Source organism: Equus caballus, chromosome 13 (genome assembly GCF_041296265.1).
Source record: "Equus caballus isolate H_3958 breed thoroughbred chromosome 13, TB-T2T, whole genome shotgun sequence".
NCBI classification, from domain to species: Eukaryota; Metazoa; Chordata; class Mammalia; order Perissodactyla; family Equidae; genus Equus; species Equus caballus.
Window position 1 is genome coordinate 25,408,236 of NC_091696.1, and position 20,680 is coordinate 25,428,915.

The 20,680-nt window shown below is 42.8% G+C and overlaps 1 protein-coding gene across 5 annotated transcripts in view; it reads left to right on the forward strand.

Moving 5' to 3' along the window:
- Positions 1-5,814: 5,814 nt before the first annotated feature.
- The window catches only part of AUTS2 (activator of transcription and developmental regulator AUTS2), a 1,156,658-nt gene continuing 1,141,792 nt past the window's right edge, over positions 5,815-20,680 (forward strand). For 3 of the 5 annotated variants that reach the window (XM_023616828.2, XM_023616831.2, XM_070231758.1), the window contains exon 1: positions 5,816-6,236. In XM_023616828.2, coding sequence (XP_023472596.1) covers positions 5,928-6,236 — 309 coding nt within the window. In that variant the 5' untranslated portion in view covers positions 5,816-5,927. Of the gene's footprint in view, positions 6,237-20,680 lie in introns of all 5 variants that reach the window. The other 2 variants (XM_023616830.2, XM_023616829.2) reach the window with 2 other exon arrangements.

The window sequence follows — 20,680 nt, forward strand, 5'->3', positions numbered from 1 at the left end:
AGCTCAGGGCCAGTCTTCCTCAAAAAAAAATACAAAGAAACAAAAAAAACTGCAGTTTGAAAACAACTTCTAGTGCAGAAAAAAATTAAAACAGGAGGTGATAATTAGGGCAAAGTGACAACAATGTTATTGCTGATAGCTACATGCCAGTTAATGCAAGCTACCACTTCTCCCCAGAAATAGTTATTATTGAAAACAACTTATGAGAGTAAAAGAAGGGACGTTAAATGTGTTATACTCCTTATTGGCTCCTTTAGAAATAGCATAGAGACAGATCCATTAACTACTTCAGTGTACTTTGGTCTCAGGGCAGACACACACACAAAATAACTGAAAATTATAAACGGCCAAAACATAAACCTTAGCTGCCTTGAGTTAAAAGTCAATTTTCCTAATAAATTAAATTCAAATATTATATATCAGGATGTAATATCAATAAGGATGGATTAATAATTGCTGTATTGGCAGAGTGCAAAGTGCAAGACTTAGAGGGATACAAAAATTTAGTAATTTATAAAGTATGGTACCAAAAATAGCTATCACTAGTGGAAGCCTCAGAGTTCAGTTCAGTCATTGAGCTATACTAGTATTCTCTGATTAGTCAAGGTTGAATGTTCCAGATGTAGTTTGAGTATTAATCATTGATTCAAATAAAAGACTGCACACCTGGAGAGGTTCTCCCTGGTTAAGTAGTTTATTCCTGAACACAGATGTAAGTTTTTCCCTTTGTGTATTCCAGAACCACTTGAGTGTTTTCCCTACTAAACAAGCAATATCTTTCGGAATTATTTCTTTAGCTTTACCCTTTATCAATTACAATCTTTGGGCAAATAATTCACCTAAGCTTTTACTGATAAGAATTTCGAGCTCATTCAAACTGCCCATTTCAAGTTTAACCTTTATTTTTCATTCTACTTAGTAAGAAATCTGATGATATGTTATGCTTTATTTTGGCTTACTATACAGTATTCCATTGTACAGTAGTGTGTGAATAAACCATAGCTTATTTATCCATCTTATTGTTAATGAGCACTTGCATAGTGTAATTAATACATGAAAAAAGTATTATATAGGTACTGATATGTACACAAACAATACCCCTCTACATTTATACATAGCATTTTTAGATTTTTTGTTAAAGCATAATATACTTACAGAGAAGTGCATATATCATAATAGTACACCTTGATGAATTTTCACAACCTGAACACACACATGCAAGCGGCACCAAGCTTAAGAAACAGAATAGGAGTTGATCAACTCCCTGAAGTCCTACTTATGCCCCCTCCTAGTCATTAGCCCCCTTCAAGGGTAACCACTATCCTGACTTCTGAGAGCATAAAGGAGTTTTGCCTGGTTTGTACAATACTCTTGTGTGTCTCACTTCGTTCATTTAGCATTGTATTTTTGAGATTCAGATATGTTACTGCACTTAGAAGCAGATTATTCATTCTTATTGTTGTACAGTATTCTTTTACATGAATATATCACCAATCATTTATCCATTTTACTGTCAATGAACATTTGGGTTATTTCCAGTGTGGGAGTTATTATAAACAGTGCTTCCCTGAGCTGTTTAACAGATATCTTTTGGTATACATTTGACATTGGTATATTCCTGGGAAAGGAAGTGCTTAGTCATAGGGTTTTCATATTTTTAACTTTAGTAGATATTGCAAAATAGTTTTCCAAAGTGGTTGTACTACATATATAGCATTTGATTTCTTGAGGAATCATTCTGAGGAAGAGATTTCAGCATAACCATTAAGAGAACAAGTTTTGGAGTCACTCAGACCAAATTCAGCTTACCACTAAAGAGCTATGCTACCTATGCTTAACCTTCTTAAGCCTTAGTTTATTCAACTGTGAAATTGGTATAATGAAACCTTTCTTAAAATTTATGAGAATTAAATGAGATATTATTTTAATGCAACTTAGAACAGTGCCTGGCATATAGTAAGCTTATTATATAGTAGTTATTAATCATTAGCTCTTACAACATAGCTAATATGGAGAAATTAAAAGCAAATATGGGCAATACAATCCACAAACAATTTTAATTCTCTGATGGAAGGAAACTGAAGCTCTGACCCAAAAGGCATTACCAATTCCAGTGAGCACTACACTTGAACTCTGAAAAAAATCATTTAAACATTATCCCAAAATGCATTTGCAAATTACTCTTGCCAGAGGCAAGGTTCTGGGATGCAGTGCATTACCATCCATTTTCTTTCCTACCAGACATTACTCTTTAAAGACAAGACTGCCAAGGGCTACTCCATAAAGTCACTAATATTATACTTTTTATTATATTTGCCAATTTCACACCTTCTTCTAACCCAACCCCCAAAGTTGTTGAAAAGTGACTGTAACTGCAATATTAGTTCCTAGTTTTCCTTGGAACTTATCAGTATCTAAGGCATCTTTCACATTCCTAAAAATCCTAAAACTGAGCTGAGATTCTTGCCTTAAATTACAAAGAAGTTGCCTTTTTTTGTAGGCATGTGCTTGATAACCTCAGCAGATTTTAACAGCTGCTGGGACAGCATCCGAGAAGTTAACACAGTTGTTACACTGTGCAGAGGGACTGGCTTAGCTAATTGCTCCAGGGGCAGTTATTTTAGGTAGGTAATTTTGGAAGGTCGCACCGTGTTCCCAATAAATTAAATCAGATCCCATATATCAGTCATTATTCTCAAAAAATAAAGCACACAATCTACTTGAAAAGATGTCATCTTTTGGGAAGGCCAGTGGTAGACCTGAAAGGGAACTTTTTGAACATTTACTGGAACCCCTTTGATTTACAAAATGAGAAAACTAGTCATTCAAGAGTTTTGCCTAAGGTCAAATGGTTTGTTCCCTGGAGAAAGAGGGAGCTCAAGTCTTAGTCACGGTTCAGTGGTTGCTTCTCTTTGCTCCTGCCTCTTGGCTCCCAGGATCCTTGCATCCCGTCCCCGAACTGGATTTCATAAAGATCCAGACTTGGGGTCCAGAAATGGGGATGCTGAAGGAGCGTGACTTAAAACAAGGGAATAACAAACCATTAATTTGTGTCACGAAGTGCAAGACGGGTGAAGCTTGCCTGCTAGAACATAAGATCCAAGAGGGAGGACCTTCTCTGGTTTTGTGTACCACTGTATTCCCAGCACCTAGAATTGTGCCTGGTACGTAGTAGGCCCCAAGAATCGCTAAATGAGAAATGAATCAGTCAGTCTTGGGTATGTCAGGTTGTCATGTCTTTACTGTCTTCTCTGCCACTTCCTTTTAGTAGTACTATCAAAACGCGCAGATTTAGATTCTAAAGACGGGAAATCACGTACAAAGCGTCTAGTACAGTGCTTGGCCCATTGTGAGCAATTAAAAAATGTCAGTTTATTTTCCTTTTCTTCCTCCCCAAGTGTAGGCTACAGGGGGTAAGCGGCGATGTGCCATGGTGTTTACGTGCCTAGACAGAAATTGAAGCGGGTACCTAACCGGTTTGTGAGAGAGGGCTATTGGCGTCTTTCTGATCCATGTAGATCAATTCCAGTGCTCCGAAAAACGCACAGCTATTTTACCCAGAGAGGCTGGTCGTTTTTGTTGATCGATTCTGGGCTGCAGTCGGCTCTTTAATACAACTTTTTATAAGCATCAGGTACATTGCGGCGGGAGCAGGGGCAGTGATAGGAAAAGCAGGAAGACCTCGCTCCCCGCAAATAAAGGAAGCTCGCCGTGGTTGGGACTGAATTTTGCGGGTCTAACGGGTCCTCAGGGTTGCGGCGGTTCTGGCCGCTTCTGCCCCGCCCCCTCGCGCGCCGCTGCCGAGGTTCAAGTTCGGTCCCCGGCAGCACAACCTCACGCTGCCAGCTCCAAAGCCGCCCGCGCGTCCCAGGGGCCCCCGCTTGAAGGCGAGGAGGGCCTAGAGGTCATTCGGGTGCCGAGTCACTTGGCCACGGGTTGTGCTACCACGTGGAGGAAAAGTTTCCAACTCTGCCCATGGGGCCTCCCAGTGCCCCCCAACGGAGCAGAGGCCCGCGCTTTGGCACCCGCTCCTTTATCTGTGGTCTGCCGTCGCACCCCCCTCCCAGGGAATCCCCCCTTGTGTCCCTTCTCTGAAATCCCTCCTTTCCTCGCTGCGCAGGTCGCCCCAGGAAAATATCCTGGGGACCTCCCGAGAAGGTGGCCCGAGTGCTTCGGGCGGGCCTGGGGTAGGGAGTCGAGGGACAAGTGTCCCGAGGAGGGTGCGAGGGTGCGGAGATGGGCGCGCGGAATAGACTGGGGACAGTGGCCCGCACGCGTCCCCGGTGCGACTGGCGGGATCATTTAGCAGCTTCCACACCCTCGTGCGCCAACTGTACCAGACAGCAATCGACCCTACGCGAGCAGCCCCCTCCACACCCCAGTCCCCCTTCGATCCCCACTCCCGGTTCCCCTCCACCCCCAGTGCGCAGGCCCGGCCGCCCCAACGCGCATGCCCTAGGCTCGCGAGCGCGGCCGGCCCCCAGCCTTTTGCTTTCTACACACTCTACAACTGGGGAGGGGGCGGGGGAGGAGGGAGCCCGGCAGGCCACGTGATCCAGCCGGCCGCGGCCGCGGGGGCGGGAGCGCGCGCCGAGAGAGGCGCGGGGAGGGCGGGTGCGCGTGCGCGCGCGCGCGCGTGCGGGCGCGGGGCTGGGCTGAGGCGGGCTGAGGCGGGCTGAGGCGGGCGGCGGCGGGGGTGGGCCGGCCGCGGAGGGGGAGGAGCGGGAGCTGAGCGAGGCAGGCAGGCGGGCGGGCGGAGGATGGGGCCGTGCCCGGGCTCCCGCTGCAGCCGCCCGGGGACACGCCGTGCACCCTCCGGCTCGGGGCTCTCGCGGCGGTGGCGGCGGCAGTGTTAGCGGCGGCGGCGAGAGCGGCGTTCCCGGCGCTTCCTGGCCGCGCTTCTCCCTCGGGCTAGGCGAAGAGAAGAGGCAGCGGCGGCGGCACACCGGTGTCTCTCCCGCTGGAGATTTCTTTCTGCTTTCCTTGTCGACTGACTCACCCCCTCCCTTTTTTGAGGAACGGTGACCTCTTCCCTGGGACTGGAAAAAATATTTTTTTGAGGAGGGGGGTGGGTGGCAGCGTCAGGATCTGCTTCTTCTCTTCTTTCATCTCCCTCTCCTCCCCCCTCGAAGACCGAAAAGCATACCCCACAACTGCTCCAGCATCCTCCTTCCCTTCCTCCACCTCCCTTCTCTTCCACCTCTTCCAGTTTCGTCCGCTCCCCTTCTCGTTATTTCATTATTATGTTTCCCTCCCTGGGGGGTCTCGTCCCTCTCAGGTTGCTCAGAAGCCGTGGCCTCCCCTGGATGCATTTCTTAAAAATTTTGGAGCCTGGGAGTGAGTTTTCTCTGAGGCGTGTTTGAGAGGCGGCGGGGGTGTTTTCCTGCGCTAGGGGCGGGTGAAGTTCATTGCCCCCACTTTCCCGCGACCTTTTCGGACCCGATTTTGCATCGGGGGGGCAGGCGTTTTCGGGGGGCGGGGGGCGCGGCGGAGAATGGCCGCGGGGAGGGCTCCCAGGAGCCTCCCAGTCTCTTGATCAAAGCATTCCGCTATTCTGATTTATTGCCTGCTTGGTGAGTTATTTTTTTTCCTCTAAAGGAGACCTGTGTGTTCAGCCATTACTTTGCTCGGCGCCGCTCACAGGAATCTCCGACCCTCGGTGCTGTGGGTAGCCCCGCACTTGGGCTCCTCGCCTCTCGCCCTCGCTCCCGTCCCTCCTCCCTCTCTCCGCCCCTTCCCCCTTTTCTTTCTCCTCTCTTTCTTCCCCTCTCTCCCTTCTTTCGGCCGCCGTCTCCCCCGCGCCCTCCTCGGGGCGGAGGGAAGCCGAGAAGGGGGAGGGAGGGGTTGGTGTCAATTTTTTTGTGTGGCCGCGGCCGGAGCCTGTGGCGGGCAGGCGGCGAGCGGGGAGACCCCGGCGCGGCAGAGCCATGGATGGCCCGACGCGGGGCCATGGACTCCGGAAAAAGCGGCGGTCGCGGTCGCAGCGAGACCGGGAGAGGCGCTCCCGGGGCGGGCTGGGGGCCGGCGCGGCCGGCGGCGGCGGGGCTGGCCGGACCCGGGCGCCCTCGCTTGCCTCGTCGTCGGGCTCCGACAAGGAAGACAATGGGAAGCCCCCGTCCTCCGCCCCGTCCCGGCCCAGACCCCCGCGAAGGAAGCGGAGAGAGTCCACCTCGGCCGAAGAGGACATCATTGATGGATTTGCCATGACCAGCTTTGTCACTTTTGAAGCGCTGGAGGTAAGGGGGACCCCCTCCCCCAGGTTTCCCTTTATGCACGACCCCACTCGGTTGCGCCTGGCTCTGTTGCCTCCCCCGCCGCGCTCTGGTCTGTCTGTCTGTCTGTCTAGGCTGAGGTCTTATTGTTGGGGGGAGGGCTGGGGGCGCGGGCAGACAGGCAGCAGGAGGGAATCGCGAAGCCGTGCCTGGTCTCCTCCGTTTCCTCGTTCTCGCTCGCCTTTCCCCTGCGCCCCCTCTCCGCACCCCCTCCACAGCAGATGGGCAGATAGAAAGGGGTTCAGGCATCACAACAATGCGCCCCCCTCCACGGAGAGCTCTGCCCGTACTCCTTCCTCCTCTCTCTCCCCAATCATGGCTTCTTGGCTGGTGGAAGTCTGTTTCTGGGTTTGGGGTGCCCGTGGACGGTTCTGTGTGTGCCTTCTACAGAGCCATATGTCCGTGTGTGTGTCTGTATAGTATATACCTTTCCTGGGTGTCCTCGGGACCCGAGACTGATGGGGTTTTGTGGTTTCTCTGTCCCTGTCCCCTGCCTTTTTAAATTTTTTTGGTGAAGCTGGAGAAGGGGGCGTTTTCTCCTGGTTGGGAGAAAGGAGGGAGGAGGGGAGAGAAGAGAGGAGAGGATGGAATATTTCTGTATTCCTTATGGGGCTCTATTACAGAAAGGGTTAATTATAATATTGTCTATACACGTACATATGCACATGTGTGTGTGTACATGAGCAATTTGGTTAAAGCACAGAAAAAGATACACCAGGGAGGACTGATGGGAGGAAAGAATAAAATCCTAGCTGCTATCTGAAGGGCTTGTCACCCAATTGTCCCTTTCCTTTTCCTTTTTTTAAATTTTCTTTTCTTTTTTTCCTCTTTCTGATTGGCTTTGTGTGTGTGTGTGTGTGTGTGTGGGTGGGTGTATGTATGTGTGTATGTGTGTCTTTATTCCTTGGGCACCTGCAGCGTTGATTTCCAAATGCACATTTTCCTGCCGGCTAACCAGCTTCTGGGGGGTGGAGTGGGAGACTGTGTAGGGGTCAGGCAGAAACTCTCTTTACCTGGACAGATCTGACTTGGTGCTGTGATAGGTCATTGGCCTCTCTAAACGTAACCCCCTTTTTTCCTCCCCCTACCTCCCTATCCCCACCCCCAACACACTACACACACACACACAAGGTTTTGAGATTCTGCAGAGTTGTTCCAGCTTTCTTAAGCACAAACCAAGATAGGAGTTGGTTTCTAGCCTTTCATGCACCTGATGTGGTGGTTTGAGGTTCCTGAAGGAAACTTTTTCCTTTCCCTTTGGTTTTTTGCTGTTATTATGGTATTGTTTGTGATGTTCAAATGCAAGCTTTGTTAATGACAGCTTAAATCTCACATGTGGTAACTGTACAGGTTTAGATTGCTGGTTATGTGTGTGTGCTTAAGTGTCAGGTTTAAATATTTTTAAAAAGGAAGCCTTTTTGTCAGTGTTGTTCTTTTCTGTTTGAACTGCTTTCTAGTTAGACTGCTGGTGGTGGTGGTGGTGGATAGTGGCCAGTGGTTGGGGAGCAAGGGAGGGTAGTGTTGGTGGTATTGGTGGCCAAAGATTTTGATATTAGTGATTGAATGTTACACATTGCTTCTAGAACTGGTGCCTAATAAGGCAAAAGTGGATATTACACACTTGTCTTGCGTGTTGAGGCTCACTACTTCTTAGGATAATTCTAACTGGGACTTTAACTTCACCAAGGTGGGAGGGTACTGTACGGTGTGACCTCTTTCTCTCTCTCTCTCTCGTTTTAAAATAGGAATTGAAGTGGCAGCTTGTATCCTAATAGAAAATGCTGCCTAGAATTTGGTTCACCATTGCTATCTATGGCTGGTTAGGATGGTATTTGTAAGAGCTGGTTACAAGTGGTTCTGTTTTCTACATGGTTATCCTGGGCTGCTGTGTGGCCCCTCTCAGTAAGTAAGCAAGAGGGGCCTGCAGAGTCCCATGAACATTTTTGAAGGCCAAGTAGAGATAGATAGAACTTATGCAGTTGTTTTTGATTGTTTTACTTTTAATAAATAGATGTTTGACTGGGCTTGTGATGTATATATCTATCCATTTGGCTTTTGAGAGAAAATGTGCCCCTTCTAGTTTCTTTTGGGCATAAAAAGCTTTTAATTTTAAAGAAGACCAAGTTTAAAGTGTGCCATTAGTATCATTCTTTTCCTTGCTGTGATTATTTTTTTTGTTTACTTTTCTAGATTCAAAACCCAGGTTCCTTTGGTTAGCTGAATACCATTGTATCTAAATATCATTTATATATCTGTGTGTAGGTCTAAAAGGTCTAACTTTTTAAAAGGTTTCCCTAAAACTTTATAGAAAAATGTAAACATAAACAAAGTAGAACAGTATAATAAACCCCAATGTACCCGACACCCAAGTTCAGCTACCAACTCATGTCTCATTTTGTTTCATCTATATCCCATCTACTTACTCCCCTCTTGCAGATGTGATGAGAAATATGTAAATATTTCTATGTGTATCTCTAAATGGTAATGACTCAAAAAAAAACCCACCAAAACCCCCCAGTACTATTATCACACATAAATAAATTAACGACAGTTCCCTAATGTCATTAAATATCCTGTCCTGTCAGTGTTCACATTTAAGAGGCCCAACTTTTGTAGGAAAGCTGTAAATAAACTTGTAAGATTAAAATCACAGTGAGGAATAAAAATCATCCTGTATGTCTAGTTCTTTGGGAAAAAGTAGATCTATTTGCTGCACATTTGTGTCCACACTGGATTGTCAAACCTATATGTGTGTTGATCATTAAAATAAAACCTCTAATGTCCCACTGTATTTGGTTTGGAAGATTTACTGAACTATCACCAAGAATGTGAGGGCTTGTTAGGAAACAGGCAGCTGAACTATGAACTTGGACAGAAATGTGTGTTAGAGGAGTGCTTTTAAATATTAAGAATTATCTTAGATGCTAAGAGTTACCCTAAATACATACTATGTTTTTGTGCCTTCGTTTAGAAATGAAAAAAGTTGTCAGCACGTATCATCAAGGATATTGCTAGTATGATGTTGTGATAAGAAACCAAAAATTTGACCTGTACTGCTAGGCTTGAAGCTTATGTTGGTTCAGAGCTGGCAAACTGTGGAGTAGCATGCTTTGGGTGTTAATGGACACATTATTTGACTCCTTGATTTTGTCCTGAGTAGCTGATTTTGACTTCCCTTTTAAAAAAGAGGCTCCTAACTCATAACGAAATGTGATAGTATAAATTGTTCCAGTCCAACTGTGGCTTTATTAATGCTAGAGTAAAATTAAGAAAGTTGCCTAATGAGAACCTGCATTTTTATATTATTTTTAAACTATTGTTGGGTACTTATGTAAGAAGATGAAAGCTTTGGGGATAGTTTGAGAAATCCCACACTTTACAGGCAGTGGAACTGGTTGAGGTAATTTCATATCCTGCAGGGACACTTGTCTTGAGTAATTGTGCCCTGAAGTTCAAGTACGTGATTGTGAAGAGTCTCATGATGGAAGATAAGAGGGTAGGTGAGGAGGCTAAAGTTGAACATGGTGTTCTTTTCATTATGCATTTGAGAAGCAGAATTACCATTTAGATATGGTATTGTTTATTTGGGTATTCTTTGAATAACAGATTGAGAGTGAATATCCCCAGATATTGTGCCTTTTTTTTTGAAATGGCTTCTAGCAAAAAAGTAGAAATGGAAATGTTGGGGTTCTGAGACTGTCAGTGACCCTGCTGTGCCAGATAATAGTGCCTTTTTGTTTTTATTTGGGTTTCTTTCTGTGTAGTCTCCATTAGGAAGCCATGTGAGCACCATGGCTGAAAATTTGACTTTGCAAATCCATTATTTCCCCCTCACTCCTCTTTTGTGTACTGGGTTCTTAGAGCAGCCTCCTTTTGTATAACTGACCAAGGGAAGTGAAGATGAAATTGATGGGATTCGCAGACAGGACACCAAGTGGAGCTTTCTAGGCTTGTGAAAATGAAGGAAGACTCATTTCTGGTGTGTAGAGGATCAAACCAACACTTTCATGTGGTCTTCATTTCCTAGCTGTTTCAGGGTTTACCCACCCATCAGTAGCATAAACAGGCTGTACAGAATTTGATGTACTTATAACATTCCATGTTAATAGGCTCTAATTATTTATTATGGTCAAATCTCACTTATTCACTTGCTTGAAAAACAACACTAATCATGCTCCTTGTAGCAGTCAGCAAATATTTATGGAGTGCTTGATATGTGCAAGGTACCAGAAAGAGTACAAAGAAACCTAAAATATATGTAGCCTGTTGAAGGAGTGTGCAGTTTAGTTGATAAATTAAGTCCAGCACCCATGAAATGATTTTGAAACAGGAACCTAATTGCCTAATACCACTTAAGTGCAATAGGCTTTCAGAGAAGGGTTAGTGAGATAGGCTGAAGTGTTTGAGAAGGCTTCCTGGAAAAGATGGGGCATAGAAGGTTAAAGTGATTTGGATAGATAGGGAAGGAGTGGGAGATTTGGGGGGAGCATTCTGAGAAGAGGGAATAGTGAAGAAGGCACAGAAACAGGATGAGTGAGAAAATGCTATTCATTAGGGCTTGGGGACAAGGAAAGGCTGGTAGAAAAGAGTGTAAAATTGTGTCAGTAAAGAGTGCTTGTTAGGGAATGAGGAGACCAATGGAGACCCGCATTCCAGGCTTGGCTGTCCTTACTAGTTTAGTGACCTTGGGAAGTCACTCGCTAAAAGTGTCATTTTCTTTATTCGTTAGTTGAGAGGTTTAAAGTGGTAGTTTTAGAGCCAGACTTTAGGTACCCAAACTGGAAGGGTACATAGCTGTACCGGCTGTTCATAGGTTGTGTTCCAGACCAAAAAAAAATGTGATCTACCCTCACATAGTTTTGGAACTTCATGGGCTAGACAAAATTAAACTGGTGACTTGTTCTGCCAGGATTAAAAGTCTTTTATTATGTGAATGTGAGTGTTGAAATATCAAAGAAGGCAGTGTGATGTACCTTGTTTCCTAAATTTATTTGACCACAGGGCACTTTTATTCTTGGCATTGTAATCCATAATCTAGAATCCAGTATAGGAACTTCTGGAAAAGATCTCAGAGGTCCCTTCCAGGTCTTGGAACTTGGTGATTATCTGGGTCTAGGGTGAGCGGGCTGATGATAGACAACTTGGAAAACCAGGCACAGGAGTTTGAAGTTGGAGTGGAGGCTGCTGCTTAAGTGGGAGTGGCAAGGAGAGTGAGAGATGTAAATAATGATAATTAGTCCACTTTTCCTCCTGTTCCCTTTTCCTGCCTGGTGTCAGCCCTTTCATTAATTTTTAGCAACCCCACCATGAGGTGAGTATTGGTGAGTGATTCTCATTAATAGCTCTTTCAGTGTGATAGCAGCCCAATTCTGATGCCACCAAGCTGCCCTCCAGCCAGTATGTTGTATCCTCTCTTGATCCCTTCTGGTTTCATATATTGCTGCTTTTTAGCAAGCTGAGAAAGAAGGTTGGATGAGAAAGGAGGTTGACACTGATGTTAAAATGAAGGTTTCAAGTTATCTGCCTTTGCTCGTTTATGTATGAAGTGCTTGTTTAAGAAAGGTGAGAACCTTCTGCTGTTACACAGGCAGGGAAAGCTGTGGAGCTACGTTTCCGTTGCGTTTTTCACTCTGTCTTGAGAAGTTTGGGATGGGACTGCAGAGTAAATGGGTCAGTTCCAGCATTTCACTTCTGAAAGTGTGCATGGCTTTAGGATCTGAGGAGTTCCTAGGTGGTGAGAAGTTTGCAGAAAGAGTGTGAATAATGTGCTTGGTTATGAATTCAAGTATTTTACTGTACTTACTGAATTTCAGTATTTTACTGTAAAAGGCAGAGTGTCACTTTAGGAGTATTTATGTGAGATGAGGTAGGAGATTGTGATATGATAATTCCATGTGGCTTGTTAGCTGTTGAGATTAACTACTTCAGATGTTTTTTGGAAGTAGACAGGATGTAAGTGAATCAGTAAATTTAAAAAATGAAAGTGAGTAATTAGTCTTTGATCCTTTCTGAGAGTGTTGTTTTCCAGCTTTCACTGTTGAAAAGGGGTTAAAAAAACCCCAGAGCATTCAACATGAATGATTCAAGGAGCGTTGAGGGTGATAAAGAGATTCTGAGACTTCTATACAAGAATTCTATATACTGTCAAAAATAAATGGCGATTATTTAGTTTGAGAGACTGTTAGGATTAAAAATAAAGTCCCCAAACTGAGAAAATAATAGCTGAGGCCAGCTGTTAAGGAATAATTTAGATCCCAATGGCTACAAGATTTGGAAGCCTTTGGATAGAAGATCTGTAGCACTTCTTGATGGAGGGGAGGGGTGTGTGTGTATGTTTGTGTGCATGTGCCCACATGCAGAGGGTGGAGGATAGTGGGTTAGTGGCTTTAGATTTTATTTTACCCCTGTGCTTTGCTGAGTCTAATACGCTAAATGTAGCCTAACTGTGTGAAAGTGCTTCAGGTTTTTCTTTCTCCTCAAGAAAAACATTTTTCAGGGTTAGGATTAAACCCAATATTCTGTATATATAGGAAAAAGAACTTGGTAATAGGATAGCAGCTATTCATTTGAGAAAGTTCTGAAAAAATTAGAGTGGATTTGAAAACTTTCAGATAAATGAATTGTGGAAGAGCAAGATGGTAATTAATTTGGTGAAACCCAAGACAAGAGAGGATCAAAAACCATTTAGGCATGTTGTTAGCTAGGTCACAACTTTTTTTTTTTATATAATCTGTACCTATTCCATGAATAGATGAATGCATTACCCCCCCCCCCCAAAAAAAGAGGGGCATAGAATTTAAGACTGGTGAGACCTTAGGTTTGTCTTTGTTCTTCTAAATCTGAGCTGTGTTCTTCCTTCATTTCTTCCAACAAGCCTGCAGGGTAGGGGATGTGCAGTCCGTACTTATCATTGTAACATCACAAAGAATAGGTCCTCTTTGTGTTGTTAGTAACTGAGGAGGGGAGGAGTGGATTTCACATGGTCTGGCTCCCTTTGCTCGCTTAGAAAGAGACTAGGGAAGCACAGACTTCTGTGTCTCAGTCCTCCTCAGGTCTCTGATTCTATCCTTTGCAAGGGGAGTTGTAGCCTGAAATCATGTGTATTGCTGCCTTCTTTGAAGGTGTTCATTTCCCATATTAGTGTATATGGCAGTCTCATCTTAGGATCCAGTACATTTCCCACCCACCCGCTGCCTGCCAACCTCCCTGGTTCCTTTCTTCCAACTTCGCTCCTTCCTTCCCTCCTCTTTTCCTTTATGGAGGTAGAGCTATCCAAAATTAGGAGTGCAATTAGTAAATGATAATGAGTTAAGGAAGTTGTGGACAGAATTTGGAATCTTTAAAATTATGAACTTTCATTATTTGAACTTTGACAGTTGGTCTGAGAGATTCTGATGTTAGCACTGTGAAAATAAATCACTTGCCACAGTTTTCTGGGCTGTTACAGCTTGTAATTCTGATTTCTCATTCATATGTGAATTCTAGTTAGAGTTTGCCTGAACAAACACCACAAATTACCAACTACATACAAAATTTATTTTTAAGGACTGTACTGTCATTTTGGCTTGCCACTATACCTCCTGGTGCTGTACCTCCTGGTACCTTCAGAGCCCTGGAAAACCCAAGTGCAGTAAAGTGGAGTCACAACAGGAGAAGGGAAAAACCCACAGTTTCTAAGTAATGGAAAATGGCTAATGCAGGTTGGGATTCACTGAAGGATTGAAAACCTTCAAATTGCAGGTACTGTGTGATTGCTGTTAACCAAAGCATTTTGAAATGACCTGGGCTCGATACAGAAGCACAGCCTGTGAAGACAAATTGTGACTCTTGGTTATATGCTGAAATCTGATACTTTCAGAGTGCCACGAAATTCTGAATCTGGGACAGGGTTTAAGTCAATGTAGGGTCAAGTTGTGGTAATACCCGAGGGGTGTAGTTTTCCATGTTGTCCCCACACCTATCCTCTGCTGCACCACAGCACCAACCTGTCAACCTGATTTTAGGTTTCTGCAAAGTTTCTGATGGCAGTGATATTTTAGAGCATGAAAAGAGGAATTCAGAGAGTTTAGTATTGCAGTTCTCTCTCAATATTATACTGAAGGAGACTTTTTGTTTGCTAGAGTCTCTGTACAGTTATGCTTGCTGGCTAAAGGTTTTTCAATGAATAGATTTCTATAGTTAAAAACTAAGTAAAGAAAAAAACTAAGAAAGAGAATGAAGATGTTGATGAAACATTAGTTGAGCATTAGATTATCACTTGTTTTCTTTCTTTTTTTTTTTTTTTAAAGATTTTATTTTTTCCTTTTTCTCCCCAAAGCCCCCCGGTACATAGTCGTGTATTCTTCACTGTGGGTTCCTCCAGTTGTGGCATGTGGGACGCTGCCTCAGCGTGGTCCGACGAGCAGTGCCACGTCCGCGCCCAGGATCTGAACCGACGAAACACTGGGCTGCCTGCAGCAGAGCGCGCGAACTTAACCACTCGGCCACGGGGCCAGCCCCAATTATCACTTGTTTTCCAGCCACATATCAGAAATTCCAGTGTCCCACCCATTCTCTCTTACATGTTTAGTTGGCAAAAATAACAAAGGTCCTGGATTTGTGCTGTTTTAACAAGTGATTTTATATAATTCAAATAAAATTATACTTTCACTGGGGCAAAAGGGGACACAAGTGTTTGGTATTGTGCGTTGCTGCATATTGCAAAGTTTGCTCCTTCCTCATTTGTGTGATCAGTTTGCTTATTTTTGAAAATTACCGTTTTGAGATAAATGTGCAGAGCTACATCTTTAATAAGTATTATCCTAAAATTAGTACCTCAACTTTTTCAAAGCAGTCTTTTGATTCATTTCACTGCAGCCATTGTTGGCTGATGTGCTTTCTAAGCTCTGAGTGGCATTAGAGGCACAGATGTTGTCTTTAGTGATGTGTAGTTCTACCTCTCGTTTTGCAAATGAAAACACAGCCCAGAGGGGTTAATTGACTTGCTCAAGATCACACTGGGAGTTAGAGGCTCTCACTGTTATCCAGTGAATCTAGGAGACTGCTTCTCCTCAGTACTTGGATGTTGGAAGGAGGTTTTTTAAAAACAAAAATAATACTACAAATGAGGATGAGCACCCATGATTGTAAAGCTTCCCGTTTTTTTCTAAGAAAATTTCTGGTTATTACTCAGTATCAAGAACCTTTTAAACACATTCTGGTTTCCCCCAGTGTATCATTGGCCTTTCTCTGTAGGTTCATAAGTCTTTTTTAACACCGTCCCTCACTCCCCATAATGAGGATGTAAAAGAAAAAATAAATATTAAGATGACGATAGGAGGGTTTCTCATCCTTGAATGTCCAGTGGAAAGATAATTATTTGGCTATAAGATGACCTTAATGTGGCCCATTTAAAATTTTAACGTAATTTTTTTGGATAAAACATTTTCTTCAGCCTGGCAATCTAGAGAAACTCAGAGCAATTTAATAACATTGGTAACAGAACATTTGAAACAAGTGAACATCGGAGAATGGTTGAGTTGAAGACAACCAAACTTTTCTTCTGAAGAAGAAAGACTCAAAATATTAAATCCACATGACCTACTGGCTACGGCATCTTGCCTGTTTATTGCTGAACCGGAAAATTTATAACAACTGTTTGTCATATGTTTATATTTATAGTCATTCATATAATGAAAAGAAGTTTTCATGAGATTGTAATAACATATCAAGATGGATGTAATTAAAACAGAAGCAGATTGACACCCTGAGTTAAATGCAAACCATAAACCAGTATACCTGAGCATTGTGCTTTACATATTTGCTGCAGGGGGCAGTCAGCCAAATATGCAAATAAAAAGACATTGATGAATTTCCCTGGGTGTGTATGTGGTTGCTCAGAACCCAACTATTTTATTAATCTTTTATCAAGCGTTGTTTAGATTTGCAGCATCAATGGAATGTATTAATTTGGCAGACCAGATAGCTTAGGACCAAAAGGTAGAAAATAATAAGGGGGAGACATGATTGATATAGTGTCCTATAAATAACACATGCAACTGACAAAGGGGCTGAGTAATCTTTGGATCTGTGCTCGATGTCATTAATGGAGTTGTTAAACCAGGATGTTTGAGTTGAACTTCAATCACAGAGCCTGCAACCCATTTAAAATGCAGGCCTGTCTCTATCCGAACTGATATGTTGGCAATATTGGTGTAAATCGAATTTTTGTAAGTTGGATCAAATGCACCAGGGGAATCTTCCTCTGAAAAATGAGTCCTTTAAAAATTTTTTTTATTTTTAGTGAAGTACAGTACTCCTATCTGCAGGGAAGCTGGGATTTTTGGTAGAGTAGGTCTCTTGAGATGGGCATTGCTTTCCCTGAGATAGTTTTCTGCATGTGTTCTCTGTGTTCCTGGAAGAAAGTGACTGTGAGATTTGCATTTTCTGTTCAGGTTTCATATCTCACTTGGTCGGTGCTTCCAGGAATAATTGGTGGTGATTTGAATAAGCCCGCATCATTCAGATTTCAGGGGTTGGTTTTCAAGTGCGTGCTAAGGAGGGCTTGCGGCTATGAATATGGAACATGATTTCCATATCTGTTTCATTGGGGAGTCCAGGAATGTCATAACCACTTCAGAGTCATGATTGTACAGAGACACTCTAGCTATAATTTTTCTGTATGACAGTTCAGTTTAAAAATTGTAAAGATGCCAAATGCAGGGCTGTATTATTATTAGGGAAGTCAGTGACATCTGTTATATCTTGTTAACCAGGGGAGGAAAATGCTTTAATCAAAACATCTAATTATGCCCTCTCAGCTGATGAAAGATCCCTTGCTAAATTTTTGGAATTGGGCTTAATGGAAGAAGCTGGCCTCTTTAGGAACTGTGAAGTAAATTTATTCTTTTTACTTTGGAAAATACTTATCGTTAACCATGGTGACACAGGAGTGTTTTAATTTTATCAAATTGCTCTTGTACTGTGTGTTGAAAATAGATATTTTCAGAAGTTGTCTAAGCCAGCATAAAATTTTTGTTTTTGTCCTCCCTTTCACTCCCATAGCATATGAGGCCCCAGAGGCAGTTTATATTTCCAGATGTGAGCCTAGGAGGATGTGTGGTGGCTGAGAGCCACCTGGGGAGGGAGCAAATGATAATTACAGGTGAGAGGCAGGGGGATAATTCAGCCTGTGTGTTGGGAGGTGCGATTTCACACTTGAATGTTGAAACCTGCTGTGTTAGACAGTTGTGTTGTTTTAAAATTAGTTTTATTAGTCTAATATAGAAATGGACCAGATGTTCCAGGTCACCTTCAGTTGAAGGAATATGACTTTTTAAATATCAAAGTATAATATGATTCCAGAAATATTTTCTGTGTTTAAAGTAGTATTGCATAATATTGGAAAGTATCAAAAACTGTATTTAACTCAGCATATCTACACTGCTTCTAGCTCCCTTGATCCTTTTTGAAAAGTTGTTAAATCTTTTGGCAATGTGACTTTCCACGTTGAATCATTCAGACTTCAAAACCTATCCAGTAAAGCCAACCTTTTATCTATATTTCAACCCAGAACTAATTTTGTCTGCAGCGATTCTGTTTCTAGAATCACAGATGATAACGATGATAATAATAATAGTAAAAGTTTAAATTTATTGATAGTCTCAATGCTGGGAAATGGATCAGGTCAGAAAAATGCTTTATTTCTTAGCTTTGAGAATATTTCATCTTTCTGAAATGATTTTCCCGTGGATTGAGATCTTGAGGCCAGCCTCAAGTTTTTTGAAGTGCTGACCATGATACAATATACTCTGGGTTTTATTTGAGATCTGGTGGGAAGTTCAAGTGCTATTAATTTTTTCGTGGTCTGTTATATACTGTGTAATGGCTTATTGTGTGTCACTTGGGAGTCTGATTGGAACCTTGGAAAAGAGAGCCTGAGTTTTCTTCCTGTATTTCTGATGTATTGTTTTATTTCCCTCTATTCTTTGCCTTTAGCTTCTGTACTCTCTCTACATTCTTCTTGGGATATTTGAGGTTCTCAGAATTGTTGCTTCCTTTACTCAGTAATCCATGCATAGTAGGTGCTCAGTCAATGCTATTTACTAGTTGACCTATTTCCACAAAAATTCCATGAAAAGAAATTTTGAAAAGGGAGCTACTATTTACTGAGTACTTACTCTGTACTCGGAATTTCGTTCATTGTCTCGTTAGAGCTACTCTCTGAAGAAGTGAATGATATCTCTGTTTTACAAGTGAAAGAAATTGAATCTCAGAGTAAGTCAACCTCAGGGTCAGTAAAAGGGAGGCAGGAAATGCGGCGGTTTCTGCCTGACCGGAAAGCTTGCGCTTTTTACTCCTCTCCACTCTTTTTTTTTTTTTTTAAGATTGGCCCACCTGAGCTAACAACTGTTGCCATTCTTCTTCTTTTCTCTGCTTTTTCTCCCCAAATCCCCCCCGTACGTAGTTGTATATTTTAGTTGTGGGTCCTTCTAGTTGTAGCATGTGGGATGCTGCCTCAACATGGCCTGACGAATGGTGCCATGTCTTTGCCCAGGATCCGAACCGGCGAAACCCTGGCCTGCTGCAGCGGAGTGCAGGAACTTAACCACTCGGCCATGGGGCTGGCCCCCTCCACTCTTCTTTTTAATACAAATTGATTTTGTGAGAGAGTCCCACATGGGTCTTTGGTAGACCACATTTGTTCCTTGTTGCTGCTGAAAATTGTCTTGGTTACAAAGAATTTTCTGCATATAATAAAAGGATTTAGGGAGGGGAGAGTACTTCATCATCTTTTGGGAAGCTCTTTATGTATTTTCTATTTTAAAATCTGGAGCTCACAGTAGGTGGCTGCCGTTCATACGGTACATCTGTAGCATATTTGTTATTGTTTTTTTTTCTTCCCTTCTCTGTTCTTTTCACTTTTTTTCCCCTGTATTAAAATCTGACTAGGTTATATTGCTTAGGTAGATTAAGCCTTTGCCAAAGGCAAGGGTTCAGGCTCATAATATTGAGGGTTAGGGTGTGCCCTTTACTAAACCCTTGCAAATACTTATCTCACTGATTTCTTACACCTGCTCCCTGGAACAGACGTGTAAAATTGGAGAAGGGACTGGCACCCTCTCAAAAGGTCACTGGGTATAAGCTTTATTTTTTGCTATAGTTTCCTAAGTGGTTTGTCTTGTTTGGTTTTAAAACTGTTCTAGGAAGTGGCACTTCTCTTGGCAATCTATTCCACAATAAAATAGACCTTATTGCTAGTGCTAGTTTTTTTCTTTTTTTAACCATTAGGTATTCCATTCTTCTCGGCGTAAGAGCATGCTAAATAGTTTTTTGCTTTTTTTGGTATCTGTAACTTTGAAGATACCTGGTGACAAATAGAGTGTTATTTCCTCGGTCATTTTTTCCTTTTATTATTCTAAGCACATTTGTAAATTGTTCTCCCCTATTCCCCACTCCACCCTGTAGAGGTTTGCTTATGCTACAAAGAGTATGCTAATGAATGTCACTGTTAGCTTTGCTTCTTATGGAAATCCCAACTGCGGTTAGAGTACTGTACATTTTGAGAGGCCTCCTCCTCATCTCCTCTGGGCCAAGATGGGCCTCCACACAGTTTGTTTTCTAGGACTATGGGATTCAGACCTGACTGATGACCATCCCTTAGGGAGTAGTATAATACACACACACACTCACTCACACACACACAGAATATCTTCACTGGGCCTGAAGTTTCAAAAGATTTCTGGGGGATTCTGAACATCAGTCAAGTTAAACACTTCTCTGAAAAGCCTCTCTCTTTCTGAAGAGAGATGGCAGTTTCTTCTTGGAACTTCCATGCTCGGAGTCATGCAGTCTTGCCCCTCTCTCTCCAACTACTTCAATGAGCAATTATACTTTTGCACATCCAAAATGGAAATACGGTAGATTTCAGTTTTTAACTGAGTTTATGATTGTAGAGGAGACCCAAGTCAAAGCATGTCTTTTGAAATTTAACTGTAACTGTAAAAATCAAGTGTAATAGAACTACACTTTTAAGTCCAGGGTTTTAAAAGTTATCTCTTATACCTGAATTTCATATATTTGTAAAACATGAGTTCTATATTACCTCTGGGGCCTGTCTCCAATTGTAAACACTTACGTAGAAACTATATGTTTTTAACTTTTCCTTTTGTTTCTCCTTGCCCCTCTGGTAGTTTGTAATACCCCTGTTGTGATGTTTTCTGTTAAGGAAACAATGTGAAGATGGACTGGCAGAGATGGGTGTCAGTTTTGCTTCAGAACAGTGGATACCCTCTGTTTATTGTTTACAGATGAACATTACTTTAGCATTCTTGTTGTAGATTTCTACATCTGCTGCCCATATTTCATCTGTACTCTTATTTAGTATGGTGTACCTGGGATTAAGGGCAGAGAAATATGTATGCTCAGGT